The 17,788-nt window shown below is 46.0% G+C and overlaps 2 protein-coding genes across 6 annotated transcripts in view; one reads left to right on the top strand and one right to left on the bottom strand.

Annotated features, from left to right (window-relative positions):
• The window catches only part of LOC133547471 (gastrula zinc finger protein XlCGF57.1-like), a 130,427-nt gene that overhangs the window by 3,899 nt on the left and 108,740 nt on the right, over positions 1-17,788 (top strand). Inside the window, exons 1-3 of one of the 5 annotated variants that reach the window (XR_009805506.1) lie at positions 9,784-9,932; positions 10,059-10,201; positions 10,762-12,123. The exons of 1 other annotated variant lie outside the window; for it this stretch is intronic. Coding sequence is in view for 1 of the 4 variants with exons in the window: in XM_061893154.1 (XP_061749138.1) it covers positions 10,762-11,831 (1,070 nt within the window). In the remaining 3 variants the exon portion in view is untranslated. Of the gene's footprint in view, positions 1-9,783; positions 9,933-10,058; positions 10,202-10,761; positions 12,124-17,788 lie in introns of those variants that run through there. 3 more of the 5 variants (XR_009805505.1, XR_009805507.1, XM_061893154.1) reach the window with 3 other exon arrangements.
• LOC133547470 (gastrula zinc finger protein XlCGF57.1-like) overlaps positions 7,649-17,788 on the bottom strand; it is a 77,108-nt gene continuing 66,968 nt past the window's right edge. The window contains exons 3-4 of the mRNA XM_061893152.1: positions 8,889-9,077; positions 7,649-7,807 (exon numbers count right to left, since the gene is read on the bottom strand). Of these exons, the coding sequence (XP_061749136.1) occupies positions 7,674-7,807; positions 8,889-9,077 (323 nt within the window). The 3' untranslated portion in view covers positions 7,649-7,673. The remainder of the gene's footprint in view (positions 7,808-8,888; positions 9,078-17,788) is intronic.

Genomic DNA, 17,788 nt, shown 5'->3' on the forward strand with positions numbered 1-17,788 from the left:
TGACTCACCAGAAGCAGCATGTATGCGCAGGCGTCGTTTGAGCAACAAAGAAAGACATTCATAGTATTTTTCATGCTCGCCAACGGACTATATTTCTTTACCGCACGCGGTCCCCTTAAAGTTAAAACCCCATCTGTGACGTTTCGCTGGCATCGTGGTGAAGTTGTTCTGTCGTGGGTGCAGCGGAGGATGGAACACAGCGTGAACCAAAGACACTGGCACAAAGGCACTAACAAAAACCAACAGAACTAGCGTGGGAGCTAGAATGAACAAAAAGCGCTGGTATGTAAACTAGGGACAAGCAGACAAACAAAATAGCATGGACGCTAATCAAATAACAAAAGTATTTTCTCAACATGCGGGAATGCGACTTCATCTGTTGCGTATAGCAAACTACAGTCCGAGAGCCAATGTCCAACAAAAGCGGTCTTAAATAAGGAGATAAATCAGGGGCAGGTGTGCGTGATCACACGGGAAGCAGGTGACACAAATGCGTTGCTAGGACAACAGAAACAAACCAGGAAGTGCCACCGGGACCTAAGAGAGCCAAATACAACACAGGATGATAACAAAACAGAAACAAAACCAGAGTATGACATGGTCCAAGACGTGGACCATTACACCATCGACATGAATGAGCACAACGATGAGCATTGGAAACATAACTTTATTGAAGTATTTTCAGTTGTGAAGTGAAGTGAATTATATTTATATAGCGCTTTACATAGTGAAACCCAATATCTAAGTTACATTTAAACCAGTGTGGGTGGCACTGGGAGCAGGTGGGTAAAGTGTCTTGCCCAAGGACACAACGGCAGTGACTAGGATGGGGGAAGCGGGAATCGAACCTGCAACCCCCAATTTGCTGGCACAGTCGCTCTACCAACTGAGCTATGCCGCCTCAGTTGTTGAACTGAAATCCACAGTGACTGGCTAATTGTTTGAGTAGAAGCTAAGCGAGAAGGGTAATACTGTGTACACATTAGGGTTGTCCCGATCCAATATTTGGATCGGATCAGCCGCCAGTATTTGCCAAAAAATGCATATCGGCAAGGCATGGGAAAATGCCGATCCAGATCCAGTTTTTAAAAAAACTCTGGTCCACGTTTTCCAACGCACCGATTTAAATAATACATTCCACTCTTCTGCTGCTCCCTAAACTCCGTTCTGCATATTCCAGAACACCTTCAAAACTTCACAGGTCTGTGTTCTAACCGTGTGAATTAAAAGTTACGGTAAAAATGTCAGCTGTGTGGGATTATTTTACCCTACAAAACATGCCACAATAAATTGGCATAAACTCTATTGTGGCAACATAAACGCAACATAACAAATACCCAGAATCCCAATCTTCCATGACTCTTTCAGGCTATATTTTACACCCCGCTAGCACCAAACCCCGCCCCCCCCTCCATGCGTCTGTTGAGGTGGGCGGAGTTGGGGGCGCGGACGTGTATAATATAGCCTGAAAGAGTCATGGATGCAAAAGTTTCTGGGTAATTGTTATGTTGCGTTTATGTTGTGTTACTGTGAGGATGTTCTCCCGAAATGTGTTTGTCATTCTTGTTTGGTGTGGGTTCACAGTGGGGCGCATATTAGTAAGAGTATTAAAATTGTTTATATCACAACCTTCAGTGTAACCTGTATGACTGTTGACTATATCCCTTGCAATCTCGTACGTGTGACGATGGGAGCAGCGAGATGCATGCGTCTGGCCGGCACGCAGATAACATGGTGTAAAGGCGGGTGATGACATATTGTAGAGGACGTTAAAAGTAAAGCTGTCACGGCACGCCCTCACTATTGTAATCCGAGTGAAAGTCCGAGAATGATAGCCCCGGGAGAGGCACCAAAATCCGGAAACCCCCCAAAACAATGACGGGGGGGGAGGGGGTCGGTGATTATGTAGCTGAGCCATGTGCAGCTGAGCCTCATCAGAGTGGCCAAAGAGCTGCATGCGGCTCCGGAGCCGCGGGTTGCCGACCCCTGGTCTAGTATATAGAAAAGTGCAAAATAAATCTAACCCATTATTATTATTAATGATACTGCTATCTGTTGTTCCAGCTGACCAATTTAATTATGACACGGTGTGACATTCAGTTCAGCTGCTGCCACTACACGTGAAAATCAGCGCTAAATGATGACAAATAAGGAAGCAACACCACACAAAAGTTTGTTTCATAACAATATTTTATTTTCAAATTCACTCACAAGGTGTCATTTTGAAGTGAACACACTTTTCTCACGACGAGTCACGGCCATATTTTATCAACCGTCCTCCTGGCGATCCATTAAAAAAAGTTTAAGTTTAAGTTAAAGTAGCAATGATTGTCACACACACACTAGGTGTGTTGAAATGTGTTCTCTGCATTTGACCCATCCCCTTGACCCCCTGGGAAGTGAGGTGGAGGTGGGCAGCAGCGGTGCCGCGCCCGCGAATCATTTATGGTGATATAACCCCCAATTACAACCTTTGATGCTGAGCGCCAAGAAGGGAGGTAATGGGTCACATTTTTTTATAGTCTTTGGTATGACAATAAAAAAAATATATATATTCTAATTTTTTATAGTCTTTGGTATGACCTCCTCTCTGAGCTGCCACCTTATCGTGGTAGAGGAGTTTGAGTGTCCAAAAGATCCTAGGAGCTATGTTGTCCGGGGGCTTTATGCCCCCTGGTAGGGTCTCTCAAGGCAAGCAGGTCCTAGTTGAGGGATCAGACAAAGAGCAACTCGAAGACCTCTGTGAAGAAGAAAAATCATGGACCCAGATTTCCCTCGCCCAGACTCGGGTCACCGGGGCCCCGCTCTGGAGCCAGGCCCGGAGGTGGGGCACGATGGCGAGCGCCTGGTGGCCGGGCCTGTTCCCATGGGCCCCGACCGGGCACAGCCCGAAGAGGCAATGTGGGTCACCCCTCCAATGGGCTCACCACCCATAGCAGGGGCTATAGAGGTCGGGTGCGATGTGACCTGGGCGGCAGCCGAAGGCAGAGAACTTGGCGGTCCGATCCTCTGCTACAGAAGCTAGCTCTTGGGACGTGGAACGTCACCTCGCTGGGGGGAAGGAGCCTGAGCTAGTGCGCGAAGTGGAGAAGTTCCGGCTGGATATAGTCGGACTCACTTCGACGCACAGCAAGGGCTCTGGAACCACTTTTCTCGAGAGGGGATAGACTCTCTTCCACTCTGGCGTTGCCGGCAGTGAGAGGCGACGGGCTGGGGTGGCAATTCTTGTTGCCCCCCGGCTCAAAGCCTGCACGTTGGAGTTCAACCCAGTGGGCGAAAGGGTAGCCCCTCTCCGCTTTCGGGTGGGGGGGACAGGTCTTGACTGTTGTTTGTGCTTATGCACCAAACAGCAGTTCAGAGTACCCACCCTTTTTGGGTACACTCGAGGGAGTACTGGAGAGTGCTCCCCCGGGTGATTCCCTTGTCCTACTGGGGGACTTCAACGCTCATGTTGGCAACGACAATGAAACCTGGAGAGGCGTGATTGGGAAGAATGGCCGCCCGGATCTGAACCCGAGTGGTGTTTTGTTATTGGACTTTGTGCTCGTCACAGTTTGTCCATAAAAAACACCATGTTCAAACATAAGGGGTGTCCATATGTGCACTTGGCACCAGGACACCCTAGGCCGCAGTTCCATGGTCGACTTTGTAGTTGTGTCATCGGATTTGCGGCCTTATGTTTTGGACACTCGGGTGAAGAGAGGGGCGGAGCTTTCTACTGATCACCACCTGGTGGTGAGTTGGCTGCGATGGTGGGGGAGAATGCCGGACTGACTTGGCAGGCCCAAACGCATTGTGAGGGTCTGCTGGGAACGTCTGGCAGTCTCCTGTCAGAGAAAGTTTCAATTCCCACCTCCGGAAGAAATTTGAACATGTCACGAGGGAGGTGCTGGACATTGAGTCCGAGTGGAACATGTTCTATTGCGGAGGCGGCTGATTGGAGCTGTGGCCACAAGGTAGTTGGTGCCTGTCGCGGCGGTAATCCCAGAACCTGTTGGTGGACACCAGCAGTGAGGGATGCCGTCAAGCTGAAGAAGGAGACCTATCGAGTTATTTTGGCTCATAGGACTCCGGAGGCAGTGGACAGGTACCGACAGGCCAAGTGGTGTGCCTATTCAGCGGTCGCGGAGGCAAAGACTCAAACATAGGAGAAGAAGCCATGGAAAACGACTTCCAGGCGGCTTTGAAGCGATTCTAGACCACCTTCAGCCGCCTCAGGAAGGGGAAGCAGTGCAATGTCAACACCGTGTATGGTACGGATCAGATCAGGGGCGGTACCTCTGGATTGGCAGAGGTCCCTCTCTTTAAGAAGGGGGACCGGAGGGTGTGTTCCAACTAACGTGGGATCACACTACTCAGCCTTCCCGGTAAGGTTTATTCAGGTGTACTGGAGAGGAGGCTACGCCGGATAGTCGAACCTCGGATTCAGGAGGAACACTGTGGTTTTCATCCTGGTCGTGGAACTGTGGACCAGCTTTATACGCTCGGCAGGGTCCTTGAGGGTGCATGGGAGTTTGCTCAACCAGTCTACATGTGCTTTGTGGACTTGGAGAAGGCATTCGACCGTGTCCCTTTGGGAAGTCCTGTGGGGAGTGCTCAAAGAGTATGGGGTATCGGACTGTCTTATTGTGGCGGTCCACTCTCTGTATGATCAGTGTCAGAACATGGTCTGCATTGCCGGCAGTAAGTCAAACACATTTCCAGTGAGGGTTGGACTCCGCCAAGGCTGTCCTTTGTCAGCGATTCTGTTCATAACTTTTATGGAAATAATTTCTAGGCGCAGTCAAGGCGTTGAGGGGTTTCGGTTTGGTGGCCACAGGATTAGGTCTCTGCTTTTTGCAGATGATGTGGTCCTGATGGTTTGATCTGGCCAGGATCTTCAGCTTTCACTGGATCGGTTCGCAGCCGAGTGTGAAGCCACCGGAATGAGAATCAGCCCTTCCAAGTCTGAGTCCATGGTTCTTGCCCGGAAAAGGGTGAAATGCCATCTCCGGGTTGGGGAGCAGACCCTGCCCCAAGTGGAGGAGTTCAAGTACCTAGGAGTCTTGTTCATGAGTGAGGGAAGAGGGGATCGTGAAATCGACAGGCGGATCGGTGCGGCGTCTTCAGTAATGCGGACGTTGTACCGATCCATTGTGGTGAGGAAGGAGCTGAGCCGGAAGGCAAAGCTCTCAATTTACCGGTCGATTTACGTACGCATCCTCACCTATGGTCATGAGCTTTGGGTCATGACCGAAAGGATAAGATCACGGGTACAAGCGGCTGAAATGAGTTTCCTCCGCCGTGTGGCGGGTCTCTCCCTTAGAGATAGGGTGAGAAGCTCTGTCATCCGGGAGGAACTCAAAGTAAAGCTGCTGCTTCTTCACATGGAGAGGAGCCAGATGAGGTGGTTCGGGCATCTGGTCAGGATTTAGGGCACGTCCAACCGGTAGGAGGCCACGGGGAAGACCCAGGACACGTTGGGAATACTATGTCTCCCGGCTGGCCTGGGAACGGCTCGGGATTCCCTTTGAAGAGCTGGACGAAGTGGCTGGGGAGAGGGAAGTCTGGGCTTCCCTGCTTAGGCTGCTGCCCCCGTGACTAGGGTTGGGTATCGAGTATCGATTGGAACCGGGACTAACTTTCAGATTCTCCCGGAATTGTTCAAAAGTTTAAATTTCGATTCCTAGTTTCGATACCCAGTCCGCCGACCGGAAACAAATGATATGTCCGCCGACCCGGAAGAAGAAGCCGCTGAACACCAACGAAGAAGCGCCCACCGCCGGAAGTGTTAGCCGAGCGAGTCAGTCAAGCATGGATATCGGGCGTCGACGGTCGAAAGTGTGGCTTTATTTTACTAAAAAAATTTAAATATCGGACAAATGTAACACATGCGACAGGACTGTTTCTCCAAGTTCTCTGAACCTTTTGATGATTTTACAGACCGTGGATGGTAAAATCCCTAAATTCCTTGCAATAGCTCGTTGAGAAATGTTGTTCTAAAGCTTTTCGACAAATTGCTTAAAAAGTGGTGACCCTCGCCCCATCCTTGTTAGTGAATTACTTAGCATTTCATGGAAGCTGCTTTTATAGCCAATCATGGCACCCACCTGTTCCCAATTAGCCTGCACACCTGTGGGATGTTCCAAATAAGTGTTTGATGAGCATTCCTCAACTTTATCAGTATTTATTGCCACTTTTCCCAACTTCTTTGTCACGTGTTGCTGGCATCAAATTCTAAAGTTAATGATTATTTGCAAACAAAAAAATGTTTATCAGTTTGAACATCAAATATGTTGTCTTTGTAGCATATTCAACTGAATATGGCTTGAAAATTATTTGCAAATCATTGTATTCTGTTTATATTTACATCCAACACAATTTACCAACTCATATGGAAACGGGGTTTGTATATATATAATATATTTATACATGCGTGTGTGTGTGTGTGTGTGTGTGTGTGTGTGTGTGTGTGTGTGTGTGTGGTTCCACAAGGCTCGTTATTTAAATGATATTTGTTCAGTATCTAATAGATTAAAATGTATTATGTTTGCAGATGATACACATGTATATTGTTCAGGAGAATACTTGAAGTGTTGAGGTTAATAGAAGTTGAGTTGATTCAGCTAAAAAAATGTTTTGATATTTATAAGTTATCATTTAAATGATAAGAAAACTTAATTTGTGGTGTTAAGTGGTGCAAGGACAAATTGTGAAGCAAAATTAAATCAATTGGAAATTGATAGAGTATATGAAACTAAATTATTGGGAAGAATAATTGATAATAAATTATGTTGAATATATACCGTATTTTTCGGATTAAAAAATCACATTTCTTTTTCATAGTTTGGCCAGGGGTGCGATTTATACTCTGGAGGGACTTATGTGTGAAACTTATTTACACATTACTGTAAAATATCAAAAAATATTATTTATCTTATTCACATAAGTGCCTAGACGTACCAATAGAAGAGGAAGCGGCACATTGTCTACTTTCGAGTTGGCAGAGTTGTTTAGAAGTGACACCGAGGAAGAAGATTTCATGAGATTTAGCGATTAGGAGTGAGAGATAGTTTGGTAAAGGTATAGCATGTTCTATAAGTTATAGTTATTTGAATGACTCTTAGCATAATATGTTAGGTTAACATAGCAGGCACCTTCTCAGTTGGTTATTTATGCCTCATATAACCTACACTTATTCAGCCTGTTGTTCACTATTCTTTATTTATTTTAAATTGCCTATCTAATGTCTATTCTTGGTGTTGGATTTTATTTAAATACATTTCCCCCCAAAAATACAACTTATACTTTAGTGCGACTTATATGTGTTTTTTTGCCATGAATTGATTAACGTGGACCCCGACTTAAACAAGTTGAAAAACTTATTGGGGTGTTACCATTTAGTGGTCAATTGTAGGGAATATGTACTGTACTGTGCAATCTACTAATAAAAGTATCAATCAATCAATCAATCAATGCCTTCTCTAATTATGCATTTTCGTCCGGTGCGACTTATTCTCCGGAGCGATTTATAATCCGAAAAATACAGTAAAGGGAAAAATATCCAAATCTATTCATTCTCTTTATAAAGTAAAACATGCTGAATAAGACATGTCTGCGAATGTTATTGTGGAAGGTCTCTGTCCCAGATCCTCCTTTGCTTGGCTGGAATCACCACACTCGGTCTCAGTGATTTACACTTTTATTGATGGCAGTACATGCAACTGCATCAGTCCAGTGCTCTCCAGTTTGTTCACTGTATCTCGCCGTCTGTGTCTTTCTCTCTCCGTCACTCTCATCATCTTTCCCCTTAAGATCTCCAACGCTGCTGATAAAGGAACAGGTGATTAGATAACTCGCTCCAGCTGAGGTATCGGCTCACCTGTATGCTGCTTCGTGGCCAATCCCTGCACATGCCCCGCCCGCAGGGAAGGCGTAGGCCACGCCCCTCTCCACATGCCTCCACCGCCCGATTCAGGCCGGGCGGTGCAATACAAGCACTTTCTCTCCCGGTGTGAATTTATGCAGTTGGGTTCCCCGGTTATACTTGCGCCGCTGACGCTCTTGGGCACGGAGTAAATTCTCACGTGACAAGTGCCCCACCTGGTGGAGTTTTGCTCGCATGTCAAGGACGTACTGTAACTAATTTTTGCTGGAGCTTGGACCCTCCTCCCAGCTTTCTTTAATGACGTCCAAGACTTCGCCAGGCCTCCGGCCGTAAAATAACTCACACGGTGCAAAACCAAGTGAGGCCTGGGGTACCTCCTGCATCGCAAACATGAGGGGATCCAACCATTTACCCAATTATGTTTGTTCTTGTGCATACATTTACGGCTCATTGTTTTCAGCGTTTTATTCAATCTCTCCACCAGTCCATCCGTTTGTGGCAGGTACACGCTGGTGCGGATCGCTTTTATCCCCAATAATCCGTACAGTTCTTTTATATAATGCGTGACATAAAGGACGTGCCCCGGTCAGTCAGAATCTCTTTTGGGATTCCATCTTGGGAGATGACCTGAAACAGTGCTTGCGCGACACTTTTGGCGGAGATAGAGCGCAAAGGCTTTGCTTCGGGATACCGCGATGCGTAATCCACCAGGACTAAAACAAAACGATGTCCCCGTGTACTCGGGACAATTCTCTTGAATGGAACCTCTATGAGCGATAATGGGCGTAACGGTGCCCGTGGAGTGGCCGCTGGATTCACCAGCTGGCAGTCTGGCCAGGCTGCGCACCACCGGCGCACATCCGCCCGGAGGCCTGGCCAATAGAATTGGACCATGACTCGATTAAGTGTCTCGTCATACCCCAAATGTTAAGCCATCGGGTCGAACCAGGTTTTGGTGGATCAGGGACTGCTTACAGCCCGAGTCCACCATCGCCCGATATGTACCCCCTTGTACTCTTACCGGGACGTAGCACGTCTCTCCTGGATCGGGGGCGGGTGCTGGCGGCTCGACAACCCGCATTGCCTGCCCCACCTCCATCATGGAGCAATCCCTGCGCACGTGACCGGGTTGTCTGCACCCCCAGCACACCAGCCCTGGAAGTTGAGGTGCCCTCTGCGAGGGAAGCCCTCTCGCCGCAGCACTGGGAACCTGCAACATGCACACATCAGATTTATTGTTAACCCGTGTCCCAACGTTAGTGGTGTGTGTGTGCGTGTGTGCGTGCCTGCGTGTGTGTGTGTAAGTGTTTGTGTGGCCACCGGGAAAACCTGGTCTTTATGCCCGGGTGATCTTGCCCGCTCCATACCCCCCCATCGCGGGGCGAGTTGACGCCGGGGTGCTGGGGTGGATCCTGCGGCTGTCCTCGGGGTTGCCTCCCTCTGCACTGCTAGGTGTTCCTCCGCCAACCTCACCGCTGCTTTTACGCTCGGGGGGCTGTGGTATCTCACCCACGCTCATGTCCTAGCCGGGATGGCGTCCAGGAACCGCTCCAAAACAATGCTTTCCAGCACACCTGGATCCTGTCCATTGGGCCGGAGCCAGCGGGTCGCTGCGTCCCTCAGCCGGTAGGCGAACACGAACGCTCGGTCTTCTGGCTCCAGCGTCATCACTCTAAATCAGCGTCAGCTGCTGCCGATCCGGTCCAGGATGGCTTAACAGAGGTTGGTGTATTGCAGGTGGGCAGATGCCGAGAGACTCAACACCGCCCGCTGCGCCTCCCCCACCAGGAGCGGCAGCAGTTTGGCTCCCCACTCTTCTTCCGGCCACCTGTTTGACGCCACGAACACGTCCAGGATTGTTTGAGGATCCTCCCCCTCTACCATGCGTTTCATGTCGCGATTGTTGCTGACTTGCTGCTGATACTTGCGCCAGCACTTGTCCAAGCGCTTCCAAGGGGTTTGGTGCCGAATTCTTTCCTGGATTCGTCCTTAGTTGGGCGCCACTGTGGAAGGTCTCTGTCCCAGATCCCCCGTTGTTTGGCTGGAATCACCACACTCGGTCTCAGTGATTTACACTTTTATTGATGGCAGTACATGCAACTGCATCAGTCCAGTGCTCTCTAGTTTGTTCACTGTATCTCGCCGTGTGTGTCTTTCTCTCTCCGTCACTCTCATCATCTTTCCCCTCAAGATTTCCAACGCTGCTGATAAAGGGAACAGGTGATTGGATCACTCGCTCCAGCTGAGGTATCTGCTCACCTGTATGCTGCTTCCTGGCCGGCCCCTGCACACGCCCCGCCCGCAGGGAACGCGTAGGCCACGCCCCTCTCCACAGTTATATTATTCTTTTATTTTTCCATATTTAACATATTGTGTTGAAGTTTGTGGAAATGTTTACAGCAACAGTCTTCCAGCTTGTATTCTTAGGTTATTTCAATTAAGAGGAGAAAACTATCATTTACGGGGGATATTGATTTTTGAAATAGGTAAAGTAAGAAGGGATATAAAATGCAAATGTATCACAGTTTTAGGAGTTAAGTGGTGGAACAAGCTCAGTGATGAGTTGAAGACATGTAGTTCTCTCACTGGGTCCATGTGTACACTCTCAGTTACATTAACACTGATATTATACATGTGGGCCAATAGATAGAAATGCTGTTAAATGTAGCTTTGATGTGGCAAGCTACTTTTGCAGTGTAGCGTGTAGTGTAGCTTGCTACAATTCTCTGAGGATAGCTTAGCTACATTTAATGGAGAGTAACTTGTAGCTTAGCTTACTACATTTTCCAGGTCGCTTGCCCATCACTGTCTATTTGGCCTAGCTCACATGTGAATAGTTTGAATACTGCAAACTTCTATACAGTAACACCTCATTTGTGTTTTATGTTCTGCAGACGTCCAGCAGGTGTCAGCAGAGAGTCATGAAGAGATTCCCTCCAAGCAGCAGGAGTGGAGCTCCAGTGTGGGACAGAAGGAGCTACAGACCCCCTCCCACATTAAAGAGGAGCAGCTTCATGATGAAGATGAAGCTCAGTCCTTACAGCTTCATCACAGTCAAAGTGAGGAGAACAGAGGGGCGGAGCTTGTAAGTCAACACATCACAGAAGCTGATGGAGAGCATTGTGAAGATATAAAGTCAGAACCAGACAGCATCTTTGCTCCACTGTCAGACATGGACCACATGATGTCACACTCTTCTGATCACAGTGACCACATCCAAAAACCTTTGGAGAGTAAAAATGACTCCAAAGGTGATACGAGACATCACACTAACAACAAACACTTTGACTGCTCTCAATGTGGGAAATCATTTAAACGAAAGACTGATTTTACAAGACACATGAGAATACATACTGGAGAGAAACCTTTTACTTGCTCTGTTTGTAAAAAAAGTTTCTCCACAAAGCAACACATGACCACACACATGAGAACACACACTGGAGAGAAACATTTTACTTGCCCTGTTTGTAAGAAGAGTTTCTCCATTAAGTCTGCCATGACCAGACACATGAGAACACACACTGGAGAGAAACCTTTTCCTTGCTCTGTTTGTAAGAAGAGTTTCTCCAGAAAGCAACACATGACCACACACATGAGAAGACACACTGGAGAGAAACCTTTTCCATGCTCAGTGTGTCCCAAAAGATTCTCCATAAATGAACAAATGAAAAGACACATGAGAACACACACTGGAGAGAAACCTTTTACTTGCTCTCTTTGTAAGAAGATGTTTTCCAGAAAGCTTAACATGTCCACGCACATGAGAACACATACTGGAGAGAAACCTTTTACTTGCCCTGTTTGTAAGAAGAGTTTCTCCACAAATCTTGTCATGACCAGACACATGAGAACACACACTGGAGAGAAACCATTTAGTTGCACTGTGTGTGATAAGATGTTCTGGCATAAGTATCAGGTCAGTAAACACAAGTGTGTAACAGTCATGGAAGCTGCAGGGATTTAAAAACACTTAAGCAGTGATTGTGCTAAATGTACTTTAAAACACAGCATGTTTAATATGAATGAATATTTGATGTTGTATGTAGTAGTGCCTCTCATCTTCTACTGTTATTCTATGTTGTTCTGGAATTACTTTTTAAGTTGTGTGCATTTATTGAATATCATGTACTATTTTATTTTATTTTCTCATTGTTAAAGAGAGAACTTCTTTCTTATTATTTACAGTTGTTTTTTGTTCACACATTTTCTTCCATTGCATTTTTATTGATGTTATTATCCAATTAAAAGTATGAATGAATAAAATTGTTAACAAAATGTGGACTGAGCAGCATTATTACATCATGGATGTTAACTCCTGCAAAACATCAACAAAGAAGAAAAAGTCTGAAGTTAGCAACACATCACTGAACTTTAGAGCCATCGTGAGTGGAGTTGCTTGTTTTTATTGCTGCATTTGTACTTATTTCACTATCACATCTTCACTTTCAACTCTAAAGTCTTCTTCAAATATATTGTTGAAGGTTTTGAAGATCGATGTTTATGATGTGTGTGTAGTCTGTGGAAAGGGTTGTTGTCCCTTGTGGATCCAATTGTTCACTTGCACAGATACATCTTCATCATCATCATCATCATCAGACATAACCGGTCCACTACTGGATGAAACCTTAGCATTAATGTTCTAATATCAGTGTGACCTCATTATTCCTTGATCATAAGACCTAAAGGCCTACTGAAATGAGATGTTCTTATTTAAACGGGGTTAGCAGGTCCATTCTATGTGTCATACTTCATCATTTCGCGATATTGCCATATTTTTGCTGAAAGGATTTAGTAGAGAACATCCACGATAAAGTTTGCAACTTTTGGTCGCTAATAGAAAAGCCTTGCCTGTACCGGAAGTCGCAGACAATGACGTCACCCGTGTGATGGCTCCTCAAATCCTCACATTGTTTTTAATCGGAGCCTCCAATAAAAAGAGCTATTTGGACCGAGAAAACGACAATGTCCCCATTAATTTGAGCGAGGATGAAAGATTTGTGTTTGAGGATATTGATAGCGACGGACTAGAAAAAAAATAAATAAATCAAGTTTTAAAAAAAAGGCGATTGCATTGGGACGGATTCTGATGTTTTTAGACACATTTATCAGGATAAACCTGGGAAATCCCTTATCTTTCTATTATGTTGCTAGTGTTTTAGTGAGTTTAATATTACCTGATAGTCAGAGGGGTGTGTCCACGGGTGTCTTGAGGCCAGTGTTTGAAGGAAGTCGACGGCAGCTGTATGGATGGCACAAGCTCAACTGATCTCCGGTAAGTGGCGACTTTTTACCACAATTTTCTCACCCAAAACTGCTGGTTGACATTTGGTCGGGATCCATGTTCGCTTGACCGCTCTGATCCATAGGAAAGCTTCGCCTCCGGGAATTTCAAACAAGGAATCACTGTGTGTTTGTGTGGCTAAAGGCTAAAGCTTCCCTCCTCTATCTTTCTACTTTGACTTCTCCAATATTAATTGAACAAATCGCAAAAGATTCAGCATCACAGATGTCCAAAATACTGTGTAATTATGCCGTTAAAGCAGACAACTTTTAGCTGTGTGTGTGTGCAGCGCTCATACTTCCTATAAACCTGTGACGTCTTGTGTACACGTCATCATTCCGTGACATTTTCAAGAAGAAACTCCCGGGAAATTTAAAAATGCAATTTAGTAAACTAAAAAGGCCGTATTGGCATGTGTTGCAATGTTAATATTTCATCATTGATATATAAACTATCAGACTGTGTGGTGGCTAGTAGTGGCTTTCAGTAGGCCTTGAAAATACAGATTTCAGCACTGTATTGCTGTGTTGGATCCGCTTTGGACAGGACTCTCGCGACTGTGTTGGATCCATTGTGGATTGAACTTTCACAGTATCATGTTAGACCCGCTCGACATCCATTGCTTTCCTCCTCTCCAAGGTTCTCATAGTCATTATTGTCACCGACGTCCCACTGGGTCATTATTGTCACCGATGTCCCACTGGGTGTGAGTTTTCCTTGCCCTTATGTGGGCCTACCGAGGATGTCGTAGTGGTTTGTGCAGCCCTTTGAGACACTAGTGATTTAGGGCTATATAAGTAAACATTGATTGATTGATTGATACTCCAACTCACCACACTGAGAAGTGGGGGCGATCCTGAGCTAGCAGATGCATGTTGCTATCATGTTTCATCAGCGAGGAAGACAGCAATTGTGTATACTTTTTTGTCGGAAGCAAGTTGTATTTGTGGTATACTGAAGTTTCATGATCTTGTTTGCACATCAGATTGACTCTCTCTCTCATCCACAGTCGAAGGCGAAGCCTAGCAATGTTGTTGCTAACGACGCCGAGGAAGCTAGCGTAGCTGCGGGACCTCGTCGGAGCTATGCTAAAAACATTAGCTGTCCACCTACGCCAGCTCCTACTTGTTCACCATCACACGAGCTCACCTGCGATCCAGCGGTCGGCGGCACGACGGAGGACTTCACCCCGAACATCGGTGCGGTTGGCGGCCCAGAGATGGAGGAAGACTGCTCAGACACCGGTGAGGACAGCGGCTCAGCGGCGGACGGCGTAACGGCTTCTGACGACTCCCTGGCCACCATTAAAGTCGGCAGCGCGGAGGTCCTCCTAACTTCTCCTGAAACCTTGAGGGTCATCACCGCGTCACCTGGACCCCCCACAGCCTACACAGGTTTCGGGGGTCTCTTCGTGGATCCATGGTCTTTGTTCTCAACCTCACCAAAACCCGCGAAAAGCACATCTACCCCCACCACTCCTACCTGGCCCCCCCCTCCCCCTCTTCAACCACACCGCTCCCCCATCACCTGGACGACGAACAATAGGCCACTCTCCCTCTCTTCCTCCCCCAAGTCTTGCCACAGAAACCTCAATAACAACCAACACCCCTCCATCTTCTGGACAGTACTTCTCTCCAACGGACTCTGATGTTGTCTTTGGTTCCGGTGGGCTACACATCATCCATCTTAATGTGAACAGCCTCTCTGGAAATAAACTCGACCAAATCAGAGAAATGTTCCACAAAAATAAGGTAAATATCCTGTGTTTCTCCGAAACTAAATTAGATGAGAGTGTTTCTGATTCAGAGATAGAGATAGAAAACTTCTCGGTCATCAGAAAGGACAGGAATAAACATGGTGGTGGTGTTTGTATGTATATTCACCAGGATATTAAATACATAACTCGCTCTGATCTCAAGCACAATACCCTTGAATCTCTGTGGGCAGAAATCAAATTCACTAACGCTAAGCCGGTACTAATAGGGACTGTATACAGACCCCCTAATCAGAGTGATTTCTATGGTGCCCTGGAGGAGTGCTTAGCTGGTGTAGAAAACATGGAGATTATTATAACTGCAGATCTGAACACAGATATTCAACGCAGAGATGCGCCTGTCTTCAAATCTTACAGCAAATTATGTAATCTGCATGCTCTTTCCCAGCTAATAACACTCCCCACACGGGGGTGTGTTTCCACCCAGTCAACCATAGATCTCATCCTCACATCGGACCGGCATAATATTAAAAATAGTGGGGTCATGATCTGTGGTTTTAGCGACCACTATATAACCTTCTGCACGCGCAAAATAAGTAAACCTAAAGCCAATGGCCACATAACAGCTCAATCCAGATCCCTTAAAAAATACAACAGTGATAATTTCAACCTCAAATTAGATGAGTGGGACTGGTCCCCTGTGCTCACGAGCAACCTGGTTGAAGATGCTTGGGATGGCTTCAAAACAGCGTTCCTAGCGATACTAAATTATATAGCTCCCATGAGAACAGTCAGGATCAAAGCCCGCTATGAACCGTGGATCAATCCAGACCTATTAGCTGCCATAAAAGATAGGGACAGAAAATATTTCGAATACCAAAAGTGTAAAACCGAAGTAAATAAACAACCCAATAATAATAACCTCAAATCACTCCTTTCAACGCTCAAAAAGCAATGCAATAAATTAAGAAATAAAACAAACAACCTGACTAAATCCTTAAAAAAAAATTATATCAATGACAAAATAGAGATAGCAAGCAGACTTAACATCTTTTTCACCAGCATAGCCACAACTCTCGTAAACAAGCTATCCCAACATTCTGGTCGCTTTGGTGTAGAACACATTAAAGCCTTCTACAAAAAGCTCGGAGTAGTCAACAACAATTTCAAATTAGAAATGGTCTCAGCTAACGAGGTGCTTAATAAATTGAGCGCGCTCCACCCAAACAAGACCACCGGCCTTGACAATATCCCCTCCAGATTCCTCATGGACTCTGCCAGCACCATTGCCCCAATAATCACTCATATAATAAACTTCTCAATCAAACAAGGCCAAGTACCCAAGGATTTCAAGATAGCAAGAGTAACCCCCCTTTATAAAAAAGGAAGCAAATTAGAACCTGGTAACTACCGACCTGTTTCTATTCTCACTTCCATTTCCAAAGTAATGGAGAAAATAGTTTATGAACAGGTTGATGGATACCTTGCTACTAATAAACTAATGTACAAATTCCAATCCGGCTTCAGAACTAACCACTCCACTGCCACATGCCTTCTCTATCTGAGCGAGCACATCAAACATGAGGTGGACGCGGGCAAATACTGCGGCATGGTCATGCTGGACATTCAGAAGGCCTTTGACACCGTTAACCACGCTATACTGTTGGATAAGCTCCGAGCAATCGGATTCGATGAAACCTCATCAAGCTGGATGCAATCTTACTTGGAGGGGAAGAAACAGGTGGTAGAGGTGCCCCTCCCCTCTCAGTAAGCTGTGGAGTCCCCCAAGGCAGTATACTAGGACCTTTACTGTTCCTAATATAGGTAAATGACATGCCATCAGCATGCCACTGTGAATTCTTCCTGTTTGTGGATGACTCGGCCCTGCTGGTATCCGGCAAGGACAAGTCACAGGTGGAACAAATCCTCAGTGCTGAACTCCTCAATATTTGCACCTGGCTCGCTGACAACAAGCTATCCATACACTTAGGTCAAACGGAATCCATCCTATTTGGGTCCCATATCAAACTTAAGAAGGTCATTGATTTCACTATAAAAGTGGGTGACATTGTTATCACCAGGAAGGATGAGATCACCTACCTAGGTTCCATTCTAGAAGCTAATCTTTCCTGTGATAAAATGGCAACCAAGGTGATCAAAAAGGTCAACCAAAGAACGAGATTCCTCTACAGAATCTCCTCTCTGGTCAACAAAAACACCTTGAGGATTCTAGCGGGAACTCTCATTCAACCCTTTTTCGATTACGCTTGCACCTCCTGGTACTCCAGCACCTCCAAAACCCTCAAATCTAGACTCCAAACATCCCAGAATAAGCTAATCCGGTTACTTTTAGACCTGCACCCCAGATCACACCTCAATCCAACCCACTTTTCCAAAGTGGGCTGGCTCAGGGTGGAGGACAGAGTAAAACAACTTGCACTGAGCCTAGTCTATAAAATCCGCGACACCTCCCTGATACAGAAGTACATGTCCAACTTCTTCCTTAACGTAAATGACGGCCATAACCACAACACCAGGGGGAGCTCCACAAACCACGTTAAACCCAGATTCCGATCTAACAAAGGTCTTAACTCGTTCTCTTTCTATGCCACATCAATGTGGAATGCACTCCCAACAGGTGTAAAAGTAAGTGCATCTCTATATTCCTTCAAAAGCGCTCTAAAACAACACCTCCAGGCAACTTCAACCCTTTCCTAATACCCTCCTCCATTTACATCCCATCTCCCCGGATTATAAATAACCTAATGTAAATAATCAAATGTACTTCTAATGTATATACTTGTTATGCTATGTGAACTCACTATGTTCTCTGCTGGCTGTACATATCCTACTAAATAAGACCTACACTGTTTCAATGTCCATTTCTCTGTTGATGCAATTGTTGATGACTGAAGTACTGATATCA

Source organism: Nerophis ophidion, unplaced genomic scaffold (genome assembly GCF_033978795.1).
Source record: "Nerophis ophidion isolate RoL-2023_Sa unplaced genomic scaffold, RoL_Noph_v1.0 HiC_scaffold_115, whole genome shotgun sequence".
Lineage (NCBI taxonomy): Eukaryota > Metazoa > Chordata > Actinopteri > Syngnathiformes > Syngnathidae > Nerophis > Nerophis ophidion.